Source organism: Quercus suber, unplaced genomic scaffold (assembly GCF_002906115.3).
Source record: "Quercus suber isolate HL8 unplaced genomic scaffold, Cork oak 2.0 scaffold_43, whole genome shotgun sequence".
NCBI lineage: Eukaryota > Viridiplantae > Streptophyta > Magnoliopsida > Fagales > Fagaceae > Quercus > Quercus suber.
In genome coordinates this window covers 1,954,492-1,975,195 of record NW_027069508.1, presented here as the reverse complement: position 1 = coordinate 1,975,195, position 20,704 = coordinate 1,954,492, and the positions used below count along the sequence as shown (strand labels likewise).

The window sequence follows — 20,704 nt, the reverse complement described above, 5'->3', positions numbered from 1 at the left end:
GTGGTTTTTTTTTTTGTTTTTTTTTTTTTTTTTTTTTTTTTTTTTTTTTTTTTTTTAAAGTTTGATCGGGCATAACCTATAGCTATGTTTTGATTATCCTATGATGGCATTTTTAATGGAACTTGAGTTCCATGCTTTTTTTTTTTTTTCTTTTTTTAAGTTTGATCGGGCATAACTCAATTTTTTATAAATCGAGTATTTTATTGAAATTCAATTTTAAGGTAATCAAGTATCAAAATAAGGGTATATGCCTATGTAGGGTCAGTTTTTGCGGCCCAAGCCCAAGGAGGTATGGATTCGGAGCCCACCGAGCCCAAAACAATAAATTTTGTAGAGAGTGGGTGAAAGGGCTAGGCTAACAATGAAAATAACAGTATTAAACAGCAACACCAATGGGAGAAGTTGAATTAATGTGCTCTCGAACTAATATGAGTACTCTGTCCGAAGAGATGTTTTTCATTGATAATCTAAGATTACAATTCTTGGAGCTACAACCATCTAATATATCCTCTCGATCTCCTGTTTCTCCTCCTTTACTATCAGAGGCACCCTTCCCTTATATAGCATTACCTTCTTACATCTCCTCCGTCCACTTGTTCATCATCCAGGCACCCATTTGAGTGCATGTCCCATCACCCCACTTTTAGCCTTATGTGAGTGGCGGTAGCTGAGAAAGCACTGTTCAGGGGTCCTATCCACATAAATGCGGCCAGAAGGTAGGTGCAGTGATTAAATGGGGTGGTTGAAGTATGCCTCCTTGATATTTCTCTGCTCCCGTTATCTTTATGTGTGTCCGAGGTTCCTCTCCCTCTTGACACTTGTCAAATAGATCGCTTGAACCTCCCATACTCGTGTTGGGTCTAACCTCTTCGGATCCGAGGATGCAGGACTACTCGGACATATGAGCATCTCCTCGGATGGTATGCGTGCTCGTCTCAAGGCATCCCCCTTTGGCGTGGGCTTCTGACTGAAGGCCTCACCTCCTCGGATGAAGAGTGTTCCTCATTCAGGGCCTTGGGCCAAATAAGTTGGGTCGGGTTTTTCTCCCCCCACATTAGCCCCTCAAAATTGTAGTTTTTCGTTCGCATCCGAAGAGAAAAAGTAGGATTTTGACTTGCCCCGGAGCAAAAGCTTGTAAACAGGCAAATTTGAATTGGCACGTGCATAAGCATAGGAGCTGTCGCTTCATTAATGCCGCTGCGGTTTCCTTATTCCCCAGGCGCTGCATTAATTGCACCAGGTGGCGCTTTGTCCTTCATATCCAACGGTGATTGAATGATCCAACGGCTGTGGTTTTTCTTCGGAATTTGGGCGGGAGTGTCCCTGACCCTTCGTTTGACCCCGTATAAAGCTTCAGAGGACACTATTTCTTCCTCACTTTACAAATCTTCAGACGCTCCAGAGAGAACAGACGCGCCGCTCCGTCCAAACCTCTCAGTCGCTGCTCTCAGGCTTCCCCAGAGCCATCAAGAACCCTCCTACAAGCCTGAAATCATCTCTCCGATTTAGTCCCGGTGAGTCATCGTTCACCAAACCGTTTAGTTTTCTCTTCGGCCAACAGTTTCATCTAAGCACCATGGGAAAACTCGAGTACATGGTGGATACCCCTGAGCAATTAGAAGCATTTAGGGCCACGTACCACATACCTCCCAACGTGGGTGTGAGGTATTGCCCCCAGAAAAGATTCTAACAGACCGGGAGACGGGAGAGGTAGTTATTCCCCTTATCGCCTTCAAAGAAGGGGGAATGACCATCCCCATGGGTCCATTACCACTAGCTATCTCCGAAACCATAGGCTCACTCCCTGGCAGTGCGCACCCAACATGTTTAGGATTCTGGGGGCCATTGAACACCTTAACCTTCACCTAGGATTGGGCCTCACCTGCTCGACGTAGTACATCTGTACGAATGCCACAGCCAGCAAGACGCGGGGTACTACTTAAAATCCCGGTCGGACGTGGTCAGGCTCATTTCTTGCCTCCCCAAATCCAACAAAGGGATGAAAGACGACTATGTGATCGTCTCGGGTGCATGGCATGACGGCCATCACTGCCCAACCAAGCGTGGAAAGCCAGGTGGGCCATGGTAGATTTAGGCACACTAACCATAGGCCTAGGGTCCTCGTCTCTTAATCGTCTTTGGTTCCTTTTGTGCTACTATTTTTGAGTCTAACATAGCTTTGCTGTGCTTTGGAACAGATAAAAACTTCGTATCTCCTCGGCTAAGTCTTACGAACGTCGCCGCCCTCAATTTCCTGCTGAGATCTGAGATTTTTGTGAGCGAGGAGGACAGCTCCGATCGGCTCCTCTGATTCTGGGCTACACAGGATATCCAAAGGGTTACCAACCAGTCGGCAACGCAATTGTTCAAGGGGACTCTCGCCTTGCCCGTATTGACGTTGGTCGGAAGGGTTTTTTGGCGCTACACGATCTAGAACCCGTACCACATCCACGCCCTCAAGCTATACCCCCTCTCGTCCGACCACTCCAGCAAGTCCCTCTCGGGCAGGCGGCTGAAGGCGAAGGGGTTGGCTCTTCCACCTCCTCGCTAGAGGAACAGATAGATAGATTCCAGTTTGAGGGCGAGGGTTCAGGGGACGCTCGAGTGATAGAGGTTTCAGACGCCGAGGAGGATACCGACAGGCAATGGGCATTCACCTTAATCCGTTAGCTGCTCACTCTGAAGGCTCTTCAGACGACAATATGGACCTGAGGAGTTTGATGAAGGGCAGGGGGAAAAAGCCCGAGCAGAAAGGGGTTGGGACATCAAAGGTAGTAGTGACACTGCCTCCAGTGTCTACGCAGGTTCCTGACCCAAGTCTGAAGCCCAATCCAGACTTGAAGAAGAAAAGGCCCCACGTTGAGGTCGGGGAAAAACAAGCGCTGCCAGACAAGGGGGCTAAGCAGAGAAAGTGGTGGACAGCCGAGCCTATAGGGCCTCGTCTACTGAAAGCCGAGAAGAGGCTTTTGTGGCAGATGTCCGCCGAGGGGGAGGACCGCGAATCTGGTCTCCCAAATTGGAGCTGGATGGCGCTCCAATCCTGTGGGATACCTCCCTCAGGAATTATGACGGAGGGAGGGCAGGCTACGTCGCCGAAGCCTTGCAACAACCACTCCTCCTCCCCACGACATGGAGTCCTACAGGCGCTTCAACCCGCAGGAGCTTTTCATGTCTCTTAAGAGGGACTTAGCCATGGTAAGTGCGCCATTTATGAGTTTAAGTTTTATACCTGATTGGCTCCGTTTCTCTTTTAACATTGAAAGTGTTGTCATGCAGATTACTCAGCAAGTCTACGTGGCTGAAGGTTTGAACAAGGACTCCTGGGTCAAGGCCCAAGCAGTAACCCAGTCCTGGCTTGAGGCGGAGGCATCCCTTGGAAGGCTGAAGGAGGAGCATTCTCAGATGTCCGAGGAGCTCAAAGAGGTGATCTCCCAGAAACGAAGCCTCAATGCTGGGCTTAAAAATGTTGAAAAACAAGTCGAGGAGCAGCGAAAATTGCTGAACGCCGCAGAGGTCAATTTGGCGACCGAACGAGAGCTGGTGAAAGGCCTCAGGGCTGAGCTGCAGAAGGCTAGAGGGAACGCCAAAGCAGCTGAGCAAAAGGTTCAATTGGCCAAGGAGTCAATTGAAGCCGAGAAGAAGGCGGCGTACCAGTTGGGGGCAGACGAGACAGCGCAGCAACTCACTGAACAGTTTGCCTCAGTTTGTCGCGAGTACTACGGCAAAACTTGGGAAAAAGCCTTGGACGTAGCTGGGGTGCCCTCGGACTCTCCCCTGAGGTTACCTGGGAGCATCTACTATGATCCTGATATCCAAGAGATCCCAGTGGACGATTCCTCTGCTCCCCCGCCTCCTGAGGCTTCTCGGCCAAGCCAGACCAACCAGGCTCCTCCGTCCACCCTTGGTGCAAGCAAGGAAACTGGTCAGCCAGGCGCCAAAGATAAGCCAGCTGATCCAGCTAAAGGAAAAGGCCAAGGGTCAGGCGGAGAGAGAGTTTCCTCTGAGCCCAAGGAAAAGCCTCCTGAAGAGGTCAGTCTTACCATTATAGATGGTAAACGTTGGCTGGTTAAAACGCCGAGGGAGTCTAGCCTCCTCTATCCTGCGCGTGAAGGGCGACTTAGATATCTGGTTCAAAGCCCTGTTCATGGCATCATTCTCTATGTCCTCGTGTGATGGACTTCTACGTTGTCTCTTACGATGGGATTCCTCCTCATAAGTGTAGGACTCACTGGCTGGTGTTTTGGATTTGTGCTGATAAGAGACATCCTGCTCATCATCAAGATCGTCCTCAGAGTATGAGGAAGCCCGTCTCCTCTTTGCATGGCGCAGCTCTCTCTTTAGTTTTTCTACTTCCAGTTGCAAGTCGCGGTTCTTCTTTGCATGGGACATGTGACTTCCGCTCTATGATTGGCCCTGGCTAAGGCGCACCGTGTGTACGCTACCTTCTCGATTTTGTCTCCTCTCTAGGTTGGCGAAATGGTCCACGTGTTGGGATGCCCTAGACTCAGCTTGCTGTTCACCTTGTCCTGCCATCATCAACCGTTGTTTTCACTCTTGCACAAGCCCTTCCCATAGACGGCGCCAATTGTAGGGTCAGTTTTTGCGGCCCATGCCCAAGGAGGTATGGATTCGGAGCCCACCGAGCCCAAAACAATAATTTTTGTAGAGAGTGGGTGAAAGGGCTAGGCTAATAACGAAAATAACAGTATTAAACAACAACACCAATGGGAGAAGTTGAATTAATGTGCTCTCGGACTAATATGAGTACTCTGTCCGAAGAGATGTTTTTCATTGATAATCTAAGGTTACAATTCCTGGAGCTACAACCCTCTAATATATCCTCTTTCTCCCCTGTTTTCTCCATCCCCTACTATCAGAGGCACCCTTCCCTTATATAGCATTGCCATCTTCCATCTCCTCCGTCCACTTGTTCGTCATCCAGGCACCCACTTGAGTGTATGTCCCATCACCCCACTTTTAGCCTTATGTGAGTGGCGGTAGCTGAGAATGCACTGTTCAGGGGTCTTATCCACATAAATGCGGCTAGGAAGGTAGGTGCCGTGCATTAAATGTGGTGGTCGAAGTATGCCTCCTTACTATTTCTCTGTTCCCGTTATCTTTATGTGTATCCGAGATTCCTCTCCCTCTTGACACCTGTCAAATAGATCACTTGAATCTCCCCTGCTCGTGTTGAGTCAAATCTCTTCGGATCCGAGGATTCAAGACTACTCGGACCATGAGCATCTCCTCGGATGGTATACGTGCTCACCTCAAGGCATCCCCCTTTGTAGTGGGCCTGACTGAAGGCCTCACCTCCTCGGACGAAGAGTGATCCTCATTTGGGGCCTTGGGCCCAAATAAGTTGGGTTGGGTTTTTCTCCACCCCACATGTAAGATCCTACATATTTTCAAATTTAAAGTAAAAAACACATTGATAATGACTTTGTATGTTGAATAATCACTTAAATTATAAATTCATCCATAAAAAAACTAAGATTTGTATCATATGATGTAATTTGCATGTCATACATTGCTAAATCTATACTAACGAAACAAATATATTTAAATTTTGACCCAATGTATTTAAAAAGTTCAATAAATATTTAATTAGCAACCAAATACCAAAATATTTATCAAAACATATGGAAAATATTTCCCAAGTTCTAAGTTCCAAGTTTGAAATTGAAAATAAGTTAGCAAATGGAAACTAGCTATCTACAATATGAAATCCAAAAACAAAATAAATATTAAGGTGAAATGAACATTGAATTATTCTTATTCTAAGGTTCTTATAATCACCGTCCTAAATTCCTAATCATTATCAATTTTATCAACTATGTAGACATTATATATATAGTCCACTTGTTCATCATCCAGGCACCCATTTGAGTGCATGTCCCATCACCCCACTTTTAGCCTTATGTGAGTGGCGGTAGCTGAGAAAGCACTGTTCAGGGGTCCTATCCACATAAATGCGGCCAGGAAGGTAGGTGCAGTGTATTAAATGGGGTGGTTGAAGTATGCCTCCTTGATATTTCTCTGCTCCCGTTATCTTTATGTGTGTCCGAGGTTCCTCTCCCTCTTGACACTTGTCAAATAGATCGCTTGAACCTCCCATACTCGTGTTGGGTCTAACCTCTTCGGATCCGAGGATGCAGGACTACTCGGACATATGAGCATCTCCTCGGATGGTATGCGTGCTCGTCTCAAGGCATCCCCCTTTGGCGTGGGCTTCTGACTGAAGGTCTCACCTCCTCGGATGAAGAGTGTTCCTCATTCAGGGTCTTGGGCCAAATAAGTTGGGTCGGGTTTTTCTCCCCCCACAGCCTATATAGTTTCAAAACAAAGGTATATTGCTAAATTTTTTTAAAAAAATAAGGGTAAAATGCTAGAATTCCCTAAAATAATGAGGGTAAATTATACTTCATTTTTTTTTTTTTTTTGAGGTTTAGGAGATTGATATTGAACCCCTAAAATGAAGGGAAAAAACACGCCTCTTGATTAGATTTTTTTTTAATTTACTCCCTTCTGATAATATTAGAAATAGAATTTTTTTTTCTTTTTTAAATCTTTTTACCAAATCTTAACCATGAACATAACTAATCGAATTTAGGATAAGAAGACAGAATTTGACCTTGCTATGATTGCTGCTGTCTCATCGTCAACCTTCAGAAAAAAAATACTTATTACTGCATTGAGTCCAATTATTAGAATCGTTTTAACCTCAGCCCTTTGAAATGCTTTTCATCAATTAAACACCTATTAAGGTCTAAATTTCAATTTTAACTATGCATATGGCAGCTGTACAATATATAGGCACTAACATGCATCATTTAACTCAGCATCCACATAATGAAACCAAAGGCAAAAAAAAAAATATATATATATATATATATATACACAGAGAAAACTTATATTATAAATGGTTTTCACATACTGCAGGGAAACTGAGAAGATTGGTATTATAAAGCCACATCAGTCAATCAAATAAGAACAAGATTGACTGGTATAATTTTCATATAGACAGAAAAATTTAGTTGAAGCCAAGTCAACGAAATAATGCTTGACCTGAGCTCTGTAGGACTTACAACAAACCCAATTGGAGCTGACTTGAGGAAAGAAAGCTCAACTTAAGTTCTGTGGAATTGGAACTGACAACAAGATTGGTTTATTTAATGATGCTTAATTTGTGAAAACAATGAACTTGGAGACTATCAAAGTGATTCAGGCACTGATTCTTTGAATTTGATAATGCAATCCAATGCCCGTTCAAATTCGCTTTCTTCTAAAGCAATTGTGAACCTGCAATAGCCAGGAATCCCAGTCCATGAGCTGCTGTTGATGCATAAACCAGTGGCTTTGAAGATGGCTTCCCTGATATTTATGTCATCAAGCTTGACTTCATAAGTTGCATCATTTTCTGTGCTTCCTGTGTCTTTAGGCGAATTCTTGAGCTTAACAATCTTGTTGAGATAGGCAGAGGGCTTGGCCACCATGGAAACACCAGCGCAGGATTCAAGAACATCCCACCCACAGTTTTCAAGCGTCTATAGCATTTACATGATGAGAAAGGAAGTTAAGACAAAAAGTGTTAAGGGAAAAAAAGAAAAAAATGAAAAAGAGGAAGAGTACTAAAACAACTAGTTTGAATTTAGCTCTCTTTGGCATTAGGAACAATACTCAAAGAAAAGTTTTTAAACAAAGGAAAGTTTATGGCACGAAAGATAATTACCTCTTTTAATCGTTTAGATCTACTTCTCAAATTCCATATCTGTTCAGCAACACCATCCAATATGTCTCCTGATTTCCGCTCTCCCAAACCCAACAGTTTCTTTATAGCATATTTAACAGTACTATGAGGTTTGCTTAATCCAGGGAAATTATGAAATGCGTCAACCAAGAGAGTTTGGTTTAGAACAAGGAACCCGAATTTGAGTGCTCCAGTCAGCATCTTAAGAGACAGTCCTCCAAGCAGAGAGACACCAAAAGAGGGATTTGCAGAAGAAGTAAGCTTTGACAAGCTTCCATCCAAATCCCAGCCACCCCAACTTTCAGAGTCAAATTCCAAACCCGAAAATGAGGTATCAATTACAACTCTTGCCCCGAATTTAGCACAAGTAGATAAAACATTTCCTATCTCTTTGTTGTTATAAAGCAAGCCAGTTGGGTTGACTGTTGGTCCAGAAATGTATACCCATGGCTTATTTACAGTATCAAGTACTTCAGAAAGTATCTTCTCTGTCAGCTTAAATCCATCTTCACATTTAGTAGGTATATTTACAATGTTTGCTTTTAAAAATTTGGCAGCAGAAACATAGTTTCCATTCGAGCCTGCTGGGAAGCATAAAGTTCCACCTTCTTGAATACAGCAAAGGACCACCTTATTAAACAGAGCTAGTGAGCTGTCAGCAAATACAAATTCTGTGCTGCTATCAGTTGGAAACCCATAATTTCTCTTGATAAAATGTTTGATGCTAGAGGTGACATCTATTTCTGAATCAGCCATGTTTTGTCTTGCAAAACTTTCGAAGATTGCAGCCTTTACAGCAGATGGTATGGGCAAAAAGCTTTGATCAACATCCATGTGAATCAGGGCCGTGTTCTCTGCCTCATTGATTGACAACTCTGAGTTATTTAAGACTGAGATAGCTGAACTGGCAAATCCAATCATCTCGACCGAGTCGCATTTTTTACTTTCCCTCTGAAGGACATGCATCAAACATCAATTAGATGAGCAAACTTGCCTCCAGTGAAAATAAAATGCACATCTATCGAGCATTTAAAGTAGCAAATCAAGACAACCATGTGACCTACTTCAACGTGACATTTATAGCACTTAAGTTAAAGTGAGGAGTGCAAAATGAGAAACTCCCAAAAGGCCACCTGTTATATTTACTACTCTTCTCAAGCATGTCTAATTGTGGAGTTATGAACATTCAGAGAACATTAAAAGAATTAATTAAATTAAAGAAAGATCACATCCTAAAGGGGGAAAGTGATTGCTTTTCTAGTGGTGAATCCTGAGTCTCCGGAGGATTTCATGTTCAAGGCTCCCAACTAGTAAGGGAAAAAATAAGATAAGCTCTAGAGATCATGGTAGCCTTAGATAATGAAATGATGCACATGAATCAAAATTTCCTGCTATATGTCTTTTTCTGGTAGCAGGTGAGTGCTGCAATCAAGGGCTTTTTTAATAACTCTTCACTGGATTTTTTTTTCACCATAAAATAATTGAATGTATCATTTTTTTAATCCTTTTTTATCATAAAAAGAATATTTTTTCGCCTGTTAAACTTATTACATGCCACATTATATGATTAAATTTCCAGATAATCTTCATGCCATGAATGGAAGAGCTACTTCATCAAAGACTATGTTTTCACAAAATAACATATTCAAGTGCATTTAATGGGAAGGATCTTAAGCAGTAATTTAATGACTAACAAACCTCAACAGATGGACGTCGGTCAGCAAGTTGAAAAGATAGAAGCTCGTGGAAAAGACAACCATAATAATATTGATTAATTGGTGCAGTGATCCCCTCTAGTAGTTCTACAGTCTTGGACAATGCCTTGAAGATGGCCTCTTCTTCTGAAATGATGAAAGCTACTTCCAGATCTGAATAAACCTGGGAAAAGGTGATTTGACTACCATTAATTAAAAGAAAGAACAATAATCTAACAATAAGATGATAAGATTGAATCTGAAGTTCAATAATATGGCTTGTTAGCTTGATTAGATACTTGTTAACCTTCATATATGTAAGCTAGACTAAGTTATTCAATGGATTATATGAAAAGAGAAAAATACCTTATTTTTTACTAGGCCACAGATAATTGCTGCATGTGAGGGTAGACGAGTTCCTGCAAGATATTTGAGGACACCACTGGAACCTGGGAGGCTGGATAGCTCAAAATTATCAGATATGTCTAAGAAAAGACGACATCCAATTTCTCTCGTAATACTTAAAAGGTGCTCAAATGCTGAACTGGTAACAGCCTCAAAATGAGCTATCCCAGTGACCACCACCTGTGGTTTTAACTTCTTAATCACCTCTATCATCAAATCTGATTGACGCGGTGCTTCAATGACTGTAAGTATATCCTGTGAAGGGTTATCACTTCCTGTATTCTACCATAAAGAAATACATAGAGTTAATAACATCCCCCAATTTAGGTACTCAACAACAAAACACCAAATGGTGTTTTGAAGCATCTGGAGGCACCAGTCATTAAAAAACCAGAAATGACATCATTAAAAAACATGGAGCGACCAAATAATTTTTTCTATCCTTGAAAATCTACAAACTTGTCCAAATTTATTATAACAAATAAAGTCTTTTTAGGTTGTAAAAGAAAATATGCATTTATGTGTAATGCAAGATGCAGGGAATGAATTGACTTCATGTCAATTACATGTCACTACACCATGGTAAACATGCTGGCAACATCTGTCCACAGATATGTTGAAAAAAGAAGAAGAAGATACTTGACAAGGGGAGAGTGGATGCTTTTTACAAGCATATTTATTCCAAAATGCCAAGGGGTGAGGGGGTTGATAGTTTGTTTTGGAAGTTAACCCGAATGGGGTTTTTGATGTGCGCTCGTTCTATAATTCTTTCTCTGCTCCTCCTACAATTCCTTTCCCTTGGAAGTGTATTTGGAATGTTAAGATACCTAGAAGAGTTTCTTTCTTTTTATGGACAGCAACTTGGGATAGTATTCTTACTATTGATAACCTTGTAAAAAGGAACCTGCCTTTGGTTAATTGGTGTTGTTTGTGCTGCTATGATAGAGAAACAGTGGATCATCTTTTACTTCATTGTAAGTTCACACATGCCTTATGGAGTGAAGTTTTTTTGATGTTTGGTATATAGTGGGTGATGCCAAGGACAGTTGTTTCTCTTCTTTGTGCATGAGAGAATTATTTGGGGATACACTCTTCTTCGGTTTGGAATATGGGGCCAGCCTGTTTGATGTGGCTAATTTGGAGGGAACGAAATACCCGCACTTTTGAGGATGTTGAGAAATCTATTGATCTTTTGAAGTCTTTGCTAGTTGGGACATTGTTTGAGTGGTCTCGTATTTGGGGTTTTATGCAATGTATTTCCGTATTTGATTTCCTGTTTCTGTTTCTCTGTGATTTTTTTTATTTGTTTCAAGTACAGTCTGTTCATCATCGTGAACATGATGTACTTTTTTGTTAATGAAAATATCTATTACCTATCAAAAAAAACTTGACAAAGTCCAAACTGAATGAATGATGACATATGCTGAAATGTGTCAGATACATATATGTACGTGTAAAAAATAATAAGTATGGTTTTACATAATTATTTGAGTCCATTGTCTTGAATATAATTATCAACATTAGACAAGAATCATGAGATATAATAAGAAACGACTAGAATTGATGACAACAATGCTTAGCTCTATACAAACCAAGTTCCAGATAACATAAATCAGTGGATTTTTAGCATAACCAAAACTATACACAGATTTCTATTCATTAAAAAAAAAAAAAAAAAAAAAACACTGAATATATCCTGACATATAAAGCCTTTCATTTCAAGGCTACTAATTTGGAGCAAAAGATCAAATCATTATTAGCTGGTTAGCCATAACTAGAATTTACATAACAACCACCTTCCCCCCCCCCCCCCCCCCCCCCCGCGCGGCCAACACATACTCTTATACTTTGATGCGGGTATTTCTGCATCGTGCACACAAAAATTTGGATGATTTTAAAAACAACACAGAATATTTTCGCCTGTCCAAAGCCACTTAATTACAGAAGGAAATTAACCTATCCTTGGCACCTGAACACCAGCACCCATGGGCTATTGGTAGCAAGATCTTATAAGTTTTTTACATTGATTGGAGAATATTTCTGTTCATGTGTGCAGGAATGGTTGCAAAATGCTTTCCTTTTTTATAGGAAAGAAAAAAAAAAAATTGTTGAGAAAAGTCTACTTCATGCAGAAAGGCACAAAGTAGCCAAAAGAAATACAAAGGAAACCAAAAGATTGTGTACAAAAGAGATGAGAATCCATAACATCGGGAGGGATTCACTAGATGTGAGTCCCCAAGCCCTAGATCAATTAAACAAAGATGTTACGACTTATGAGTGCATAATATTAGATTTTTTATTTATTTTAAAAAGTACATAATACTAGAAACTTTAGCTAGGCTATTAGATAAAATTGACATTTGAAGTTAAAACATCATCACAAACCAACATACCTCAATTACCAAAGATGTTAGCCATGGCCTAGGTAGGTGCCGGGTCAGATGTTCATCAACAACTGCAAGACGGGGTGAGAACAACCTAAGAGCATTCTCAATTGCCACTGCCCTTGAAGGAAAGACAACAATGTTCTGCACAAGAATTAAAGTTAAAAAACAAGTCAGGACTGCAAGTCATAATGAGAGATACTAGCATTTAGAAAAACAGACCGACCAAAAAGGCAAAAGATTATGCTCAGAAACTTTTTTTTAATCTGGAGGCAAGAGGAAGAGAGGGGGGGAGGGGGATTGTGAAAGAAGCAGGATAACTAGAAATTAACAAATATAGTTAAATTTTCTTACATCAGCATTCAGTGGAACATGGTGATATGTTTTCATAAAGCCTGCAATGAGATTACGAAATAGTTTGCTTCCAGCTGGTGGCTCGTATGGGAAAAAGGAACTCTCTTTCAAGATCCTGGCAAGATAAGCTAGGAATGGAATCTTCTCATCGGCAACAGAATCATCTTCAAAAGATAAGTCTAAAGAACTGCTGATATCGTGGAAGCCATTTTTAAGGAACTCAAAAATTGTCTTGACCTGTCAATTAAAACTTTTGTACTTATGGTTGCCCTTTCCCATCAAGTGCAATAAACTTCTACTTTGTAAAAATGCGAACTTAAATCAAAGTGATCACCTGATTTGGTTGACGAAGCTGGCAACTGTAAACTGATAAAGCATGAGAAATACTGCCCCAGCCTTCCCATAGGCCCATGCTGTTCGAGCACAAATTGGCTGATCTCCAGAAAGCCCCATGAAGAACTCAAAACGGTGTGGACTGTTCTTCTCAATTTCAACCAAGGCTGAAATATCTGTATCAGCAGCCTGTAACAGAGCATTTCAAGGGTAGTGCATTTTGGATGGAAAAGAAAATAAAATCCAGTGAAATGGGTTTTACTTGCCTGAATAACTTTAGTCTGCCAAATCTTGTTAACACAGAAACCACGACGCTCAAACAAGCGTTTACAAACAGCTTGTCCTGGACGGCCTCCCATATTGAAGATTAATATCCCAAAGGTTTAATGACAGATATTCCTTCCTCAACTGCCCTTGCAATTAGACCTAAGCCAAACTGGTCCTCAACAAAACCCTATATAGAAAATAATATATAAATTATAAAGGTAATAACTAATTAATCAAGGTTATGAAGTTTTCAATCCTCTCCTTTTTTTTTTTTTGATAAGTGAATAAATTTATTATCATGAAAAAGAAGCAATAAAGTACACAAGAAGTGCAACAAAATTATAGGAAAGGTTTTCAGTCCTCTTTTAAACAGGGGGTATCAATAAGATATAGGATTTTATCAGTCATTTTCGTGGCTAAGCATGTCTGATTATGGAATCAATTTGCATGATTAAGAAAGAATATGAAGAAATAGTTTTAATTAAAAAAATGATGTTGCAACCATAGCATGTTCGGAGAAGCAATATCCAATATCAAAAAAATTTCTCTAATTTTTATCCATTCAACCAACTGCCCTACAATAAAGAACTCAACAATGAAATATTTTCTCGGCTATCAAATGGACCCTGTTCATTTCAAAGAAAATGGAGTGAATCTTGATCCAAATCAGGAGCTGTTAGAACTGTTTGTACCTCCCTAGGATTGTAAAGGTGTGAACCACAATAGCATTAAGTACCTAAACAAAACTTGCTGTTTTTCAATCAGTGAGTATACCAAACAATAGTGCATCAGATTTTTATTTTTAATTCTTAATTTCTCTGCCCATACAACGTTGTTAGCCAAGGACAAATGACTTATAACTACAAGTTTAGGAAGCAATGTGAGATATAACCTTGCAGCATACAATGCTAATTTACGAGCAATTTTCAGGTACACATTAACATTAAAATATTAAAGATCTCTCCCAACCTGAAGGGCACAGTAGTTACTCAATGAATACAGAAACTCCTCGCTCGCATTTTCAGTAATCATCTTAGACATTGCATCAGGATTTGGGTTAAGAATCTGCAGGAAGAACACAAATAAGGGCAAACTAGGTAAATTAGCATTCCAATGCCATTGAATGAACCAACTTCATCGAATATAACACCCTAGGCAATACCTGAGGTATGCATCCAACAATTCGTTCAAGTTGAATGCCATTATCTTTACAATAAGAGAGTAGATCAGATTCATGAAACTCCACCCTGTCCAGCAATGTTTTCTTCTCTTCATCATAAACGGGTTGACCTTTCTCATCAAAAGCATTCAAGTATAAGTTTATCCAAGAAACCTTTACTGCTCGAGGATTGATATCAAGGCCATACACCTGTAAAGGTTGTTTAGGCATCACTTAGAGAACACAACAAAATGGTTATATCATATCTAGCAGGCATCTGTAACATTAAAGATGGAAGCAAACTTCAATTGTTACATGCATATCCATGTGCAACTGTGTATAAATACACTTACGTTCATTTAAATAGAGATGAAGTGATATGTTATAAAACACCACACCATGGCCAATTGGCTAATATTTGCAGATATGAAGATGAAATATACAAAGGGGATCAAAGATAAATATGGCATTTCTACAACACAGGATAAAGAAAGACAAAGAACCAACCTTTGATGGCAACCACTTCTCAGCAATGGCAATGGATATCCATCCATTTCCACAACCAAGTTCAGCAACTGTCTTGTCCTTGAAGATAGAATCTGGGTGTCGATTCAGTCCTTCATAGAAAGTGAAGGACCAGTCTTCTGGAACAAAAATGCTGGGATCACCATTGTTGTCAATTTCTTTCTTCCCCTAGAGCCTGCACTTGCCCCCAAGAGAGAGAGAGGGGAAAAAAAGGTGTTGAGAAGCTAAGTCAAGAAGCATGCTAAGTCAGTGTGTCAGAGGCATTTTTCTTATTGGGAAGTTACACACACCCGTGAACTCACACTCCATATGTTCTTGTTGGAGGTGGAAGTTCCATTTGAGCCATAGCTCATTGGCCAGGCATGCTAGATGCAATTGATGACTTGAGATTACAAAGGGGTAAAATGAACTATGATTTATGTTTAGAGCAAAAAAGGATACAGCACGCCCATGATAAATGCAGTGAAATCTTAAGTCAACATGACTAAGTTAATATACTGTGAAAGAGAAAATCATAATTAATGCAGCTTAACACACACAGAAATAGCCCATGAGCTAATAAAACAGAGCGAACACCAATTCAGGAGGGTTTTAATGTTTATACATTATTAACTAATTTCTTGAGAGAAATGCAATTCAGCACAAGCTGAAGGTGCTCAAAAGCACAGGACTCTCTTGTATCCCAGCCTAGAAAGTAGAATAATAAAGGGACTTACCTCTAGCAAACTAAAGGTGAAACAGAGAATGGCCCATTAAAGAAGGAAAGCACGGAATCATCACTGGACTGAAATCTGTTTTACTGACAGTTTATAAAATACAAGTAAATAATGTATTCATTATTGTGCAAAAAGGGTGCAACCCCAGTACATTGGAAGTTATTGGCAAGTCACACACGCACACAATAGGTGAACCCATAACCTCACACTCCACCCACTTTTATGGGAGGAGGAAGTGCAACTTGAATAAGAGCTCAGTGGCAAAATCTGTTTTGCTGACTGCAAGTGACTGCTATGAAATATTTTGGAACATGATGGTGACACAATAAGTTTGAGGATTAAATGCTAATTATACCCCTCTAAGTTTTAGATTACTTCTAAATCGGTCCCTTAAATAATGAAAAGTTGCAATTTACATCATTGAGTATCAGAACAATATCAATGTGTCACTTCTGTCAACATCATTAGAATTTTACCGTTAACCTACACAAAATGACATCTTTTTGGGGGAAAAATATTTAAGTGAACTAATGGCAAAACTGTGACGGACCATAATGGAAAGGGGCATATTGCTATTGTTGCAATAGTCGATGTGTAAATTGCAAATTTTGGAAGAATGACCGATTTAGAAGCGAGTGCATTTTAACCTATGCTCTGTGTTATCAGACAGGCAAGATGAAAACTTTTCTGCCTAACTTGACTTAGAGATGAGCAGCTTAAAAGACCTGGAGGCAGGAATCACTAGACACATGCTTCTAACCACAAAACGTTTGCAGGCAATCAATTTCGATCAATGAAAAAAAAGAAAATATTTGACATGAATTGATAATTTCACTATTTCAACCGGCTACTACAAGCACAGAATCACATTCTCTCAAATGATTTGAACCGACAATTATACTATTCTTTCATTGTGTTAAAGTTAACTATAGCTTTCTTTTCATCAGTTATTCAGTTATAAGGTTGTGTTCTGTTTGGCTTCTAGGAAAAGCAGAAGAAAAGAACGGGGCTTAAAAAAATGGCAGAATTCTCTCCAACCCACTTAGTAAAATGACTCAAAAGAGCACCCACATTTACTTTCCCATGTTGTTTAAACATTTAAATAAGTCATAGTTTAAGTAATGGATTGAAGGAGATTCGTTCGGAGGAAAACTTTGTGCAAAAAAATATCTTGAGGAAAAGGACAAATTTCAATTATTGGATTACCAGAGACCGACATCATTTTAGTTATCTTGGGAAACGAACCAACCCCAGATGGTTTTTCTTTTCTTTTAAAAAAAAAAAAAAAATCGAACTTTCACACACAATGATTGGTCAATGAGAAACCCAAAAGAGGAAAAGAAAATAAACGAAAGTAATGTATGTTCTGAGTAAGTAACCAAAATCAAAGAACTAGTCTTTATGATAAATAAAACTGACCCAAATAAACAAAACATGTCCTGATGTCCATTATGTTCTTTTAGCTCTGTTTTCTTAGTAACCAAACAGAAAAAGGAAGATTGGGTTGCTATTGTATACTAAAGAAAGATGTCCTAGATCCAAAAATGGCAAAAGAAAAAGCAAAGAACATATATATATATTATATATATGTTAGCTCTGTCTTCAGAGTAACCAAACAGAAACTGAAGGGAAAGAAAAAGAGCAAATGGGTGACCTTGGAATTGGTCGAGGTAGATGTCCTCGATGCGAAAATGGTAAGTGTGGAAGCATTGAAGAGAATCGTCATTGGAAGGAAAGCGTTTCCGGAGATCGGAGAGGAAGATCCGAGCTTGGACACGGGTATTCGGATCCTCGAGACGCTCCAAGACCGATCTGAAGGCTCCGTAGGCAGCGTCTCCGGACTGCGAACACTCCTTCAAGAACTCATCCACCGATCCCATTTCAATGCCGAGACACAGAGAGAGAGAGAGAGAGTCTCACACGCAAACACTCTGATAGAGAAAGAGGTCTGGTTTGTGTGTTGTGAAATAGTAGTGAGCTTTGCTTTTTTCCTTTCCAAGAAAAGAAAGAGAAAGAGAAAGAGAGAGACAGAGATATTGACTTTGACTAAATCAATTATTATATTATTATTATTTTTTCTTAAAATTTCAAACAATAATCAATATTTTATATAAGAGATGGGTTATATCAACAAGATTTTTACAATAAATTATAGTCGATAACAAATTAAGAAAAAATTGTATTAGTTTAGAAAATGTTTTTACATTTTTTTTATGAAAAATGAGAAAAATAACTTATTTTTTAACAATTTTTTATATTTCTCATTAGTGATATTATAACTGTCTTAAAAATTTTCATTAATAAATACCATAAAAACAGAGATTTCCAGACCCACAAATTAAACTCTATACTTTTAATTAATTAGACACTATACTTTAATTTTGTTTGTATTTGGATTTCTTTGCCTCTATCGTAGGGGGAAGATGATTCTCAAAAAAAAAAAAAAAAACGTGGGGGGAAGAAAAAGTTATTCAAGAAATGATTGATATGGGCACTTTAGCTTTGATATTTAGGAAGGAAAAAGTGAAAACTTTGGATGATAGTAGATCCTGCAGATAGATTGAGGTAGAACCATGGAAGTCATTCCAAATGACATAATCGATAGCGAAAGGCAAGAGGAGAAGAAACTACAACCAATCTTATTGGTTCTTCAACAACGTGTGTTGGTTAACTGTTGCACATCGACACTTGACCTAAGACCCAAATTTTGCAAAAAGTAGTCAAGGGTCCAAAACTTGTACATGATACCCTAAATTGTGTGGATTTTATTGGATTGGATTGGATTGTGTGTGTTTATGTTTTGTGGGTATGTAAGGAATCCTACATTGAGTGTTTAATATATGGATTTTAAGTATATAAATGATTATGAGGAGCCCTAATTGTAAATTTTGTTTTTTAATTCAACCTTAAATGCAATTTGATTAGTCATTTTATGGTCCATTTATATGGCAGGATTTAGGCCATGTGGATTTGAATTTAATTATCTATACAATTTAAAAGGACAAGGATTTAGATTTGGCCCAAAACCAACAAGGATTTCAAGTGATATCACAACCTATGTAACTATGTGATTTATTTTTTTTATTATTATGAGTGTGGAAGTGAGATTTGAATGGTAGTTCTTCTTATAAAGTAAACCAAGTTATATCAGTAAATGACAAGACTTTTGGTACTATGTACTTGAATTTAATCCGATAATCTAATTATTGTACATAATTAGTTCACAAAAGCAAGAAGAGCACATGAAATCAATCCCCAAAAATGAATAAAAGTCATGGGTACAATGATGTGCAATAATTAGGATTAATATCATGTGTTTGATTATGGTTAAACATGTGATACTAGGTATGTGTTTGGATCCAACTTATCACATCTACCTTTTGCTTCTTCCGCGTTTCCCTTTCTTTTTTTTTTTTTTTTTTCAAGCTCACATTTGTTTACTTTTCCACGGTGAACAGTGCATCCATGCACTGTTCATGGACCCACAAAAATATTTTTCAACAACTTTTTCATTAAAAATGGGTCTCACGGCATTATTCACACATTTAAAAATTATTTTGCTACAGTATTTTCAGTTTTCAGTTTTAGCAACGGACTCTAGGATTAAGGGCCTGGTTAATGGGTGCCTTTAGAGCATTTATTAATAAACAATTTTAGGAAAGTTTTGAAATTACTTTTATGAAAATATAAAAAGTTGTAGAAAAAAATAGTTATTTTTTATTATTTTTCCATTAAAAATGTGGGGCCTGTTAACTAAAAAGGTATAGTAATCCGCAGAATTGGGCTCAGGGCCCAAAGGCCCGATCCGAGAACATTCAGTTGTCCGAGGACAGCCTAAAGAAGTTTTATTCACGTCATAGGGATGATATGAAAGAAATAAAAAGGTATCATATACAGTGGTATAACACACATCCGAGGACGCCAAATTCCGAGGTGAAGGTAACCTTCGTGCTGGCGGAAAGATTCCGCCAGGCTGTATCTAAACTGGAAGTTAGATATAGCTTAAAGAGGCGTCGGAGAAGGTATAAAATATCTTCTAAAGTCTATTACCTCCACATTAAATGCTTTCCAGCTAATACTCTGGCCACATTAATGTGGAGGTGATTCCTGAATAGTAACTAAGCAGCTTTATGACCATTAAGCTGAAAGTTCCGGTAGGTACTGGATGGGACAGAAAGGAACTCCCAGGATAAGAACTACACGTATATGAAAGAAACAAGAGGAAGAACGGAATATATAACAGAGAAGCGGGCAAAAGAAGGAGGACTTCTGGCCAAAAAAGGAAAAAGAGAAAAAGAGAGAGAGAAAGAGAGACCAATTGAAAGAGAGCCGAGGAGAGTTTTCCTCAAAGAGAGAATCAATAGTATCCCTTATTATTTGAAGAGTATAACCTTTCCTGAAAACAATACTAGTTCTTGGACCCATACTCTATAAATTTATTGTTTGGGCTTATGGGGCTGAAACCCAACACTCAATTCAAATTGGATTGAGTCCCTACAATTGGCGCCGTCTGTGGGAAGAACTTGATCTGTTAAGAAGGAAGGGTAGGTGTGACACTCACGATGGAAGAGGGAGTACCGCAACAACCGTTAGTGGGCCCACAACAGGCAGATGCTAGTCAACACCAGGCAGAGTCTAGGGGCTCTCAGCATAGTAATCCGTTGGCAGACTACGAACACGAGGGGGATCGTGAGGGGAGTACCCGAACCACCCATGCTGATAGAAGCCCCTCTCGGGGGAAAGGCCCTGTAAAGAGCGGAGGAAATTTACAGCGTGAGATTAACAAGTTGAAGAGGGAGTTGCGATATGAACGACGGAGGCGTAAGGCTCATAACTCTAAGCACTCTTCTGAGGAGTCAGATGATACCAGTTATAGGCAGAGGTCGAGAACTCCCCCCAGCGAGTCTTTCTCGTGTGAGGAAGAGCACTACCGTAGGCGAAGGAGTAAGAGTCCGACTCGCCAGGGTCAGGGGAACGATGCCTTGAACAAGGCTTTGAATCAGGTCTCTAAATCACCTTTCACACGACATATTGAAGACGCTAGTCTTCCTCGGCGATTCCACCAGCCTGTGTTCACCATTTATAATGGTCGAACAGACCCAGTGGAACATGTTAGC

General features: G+C 39.6%; 1 protein-coding gene across 1 annotated transcript; it reads right to left on the bottom strand.

Moving 5' to 3' along the window:
- Positions 1 to 6,937: 6,937 nt before the first annotated feature.
- LOC111989581 (methionine S-methyltransferase) lies at positions 6,938 to 17,580 on the bottom strand. The gene is given in 15 exon segments (XM_024021376.2): positions 6,938 to 7,547; positions 7,733 to 8,701; positions 9,449 to 9,628; positions 9,811 to 10,131; positions 12,243 to 12,377; positions 12,588 to 12,824; positions 12,922 to 12,974; positions 12,977 to 13,109; positions 13,187 to 13,299; positions 13,302 to 13,374; positions 14,157 to 14,252; positions 14,350 to 14,556; positions 14,854 to 15,011; positions 15,014 to 15,046; positions 17,242 to 17,580. Coding segments are annotated over 15 exon segments (3,267 nt in total). The 5' UTR covers positions 17,468 to 17,580; the 3' UTR covers positions 6,938 to 7,214.
- Between the last annotated feature and the right edge of the window lie 3,124 nt (positions 17,581 to 20,704).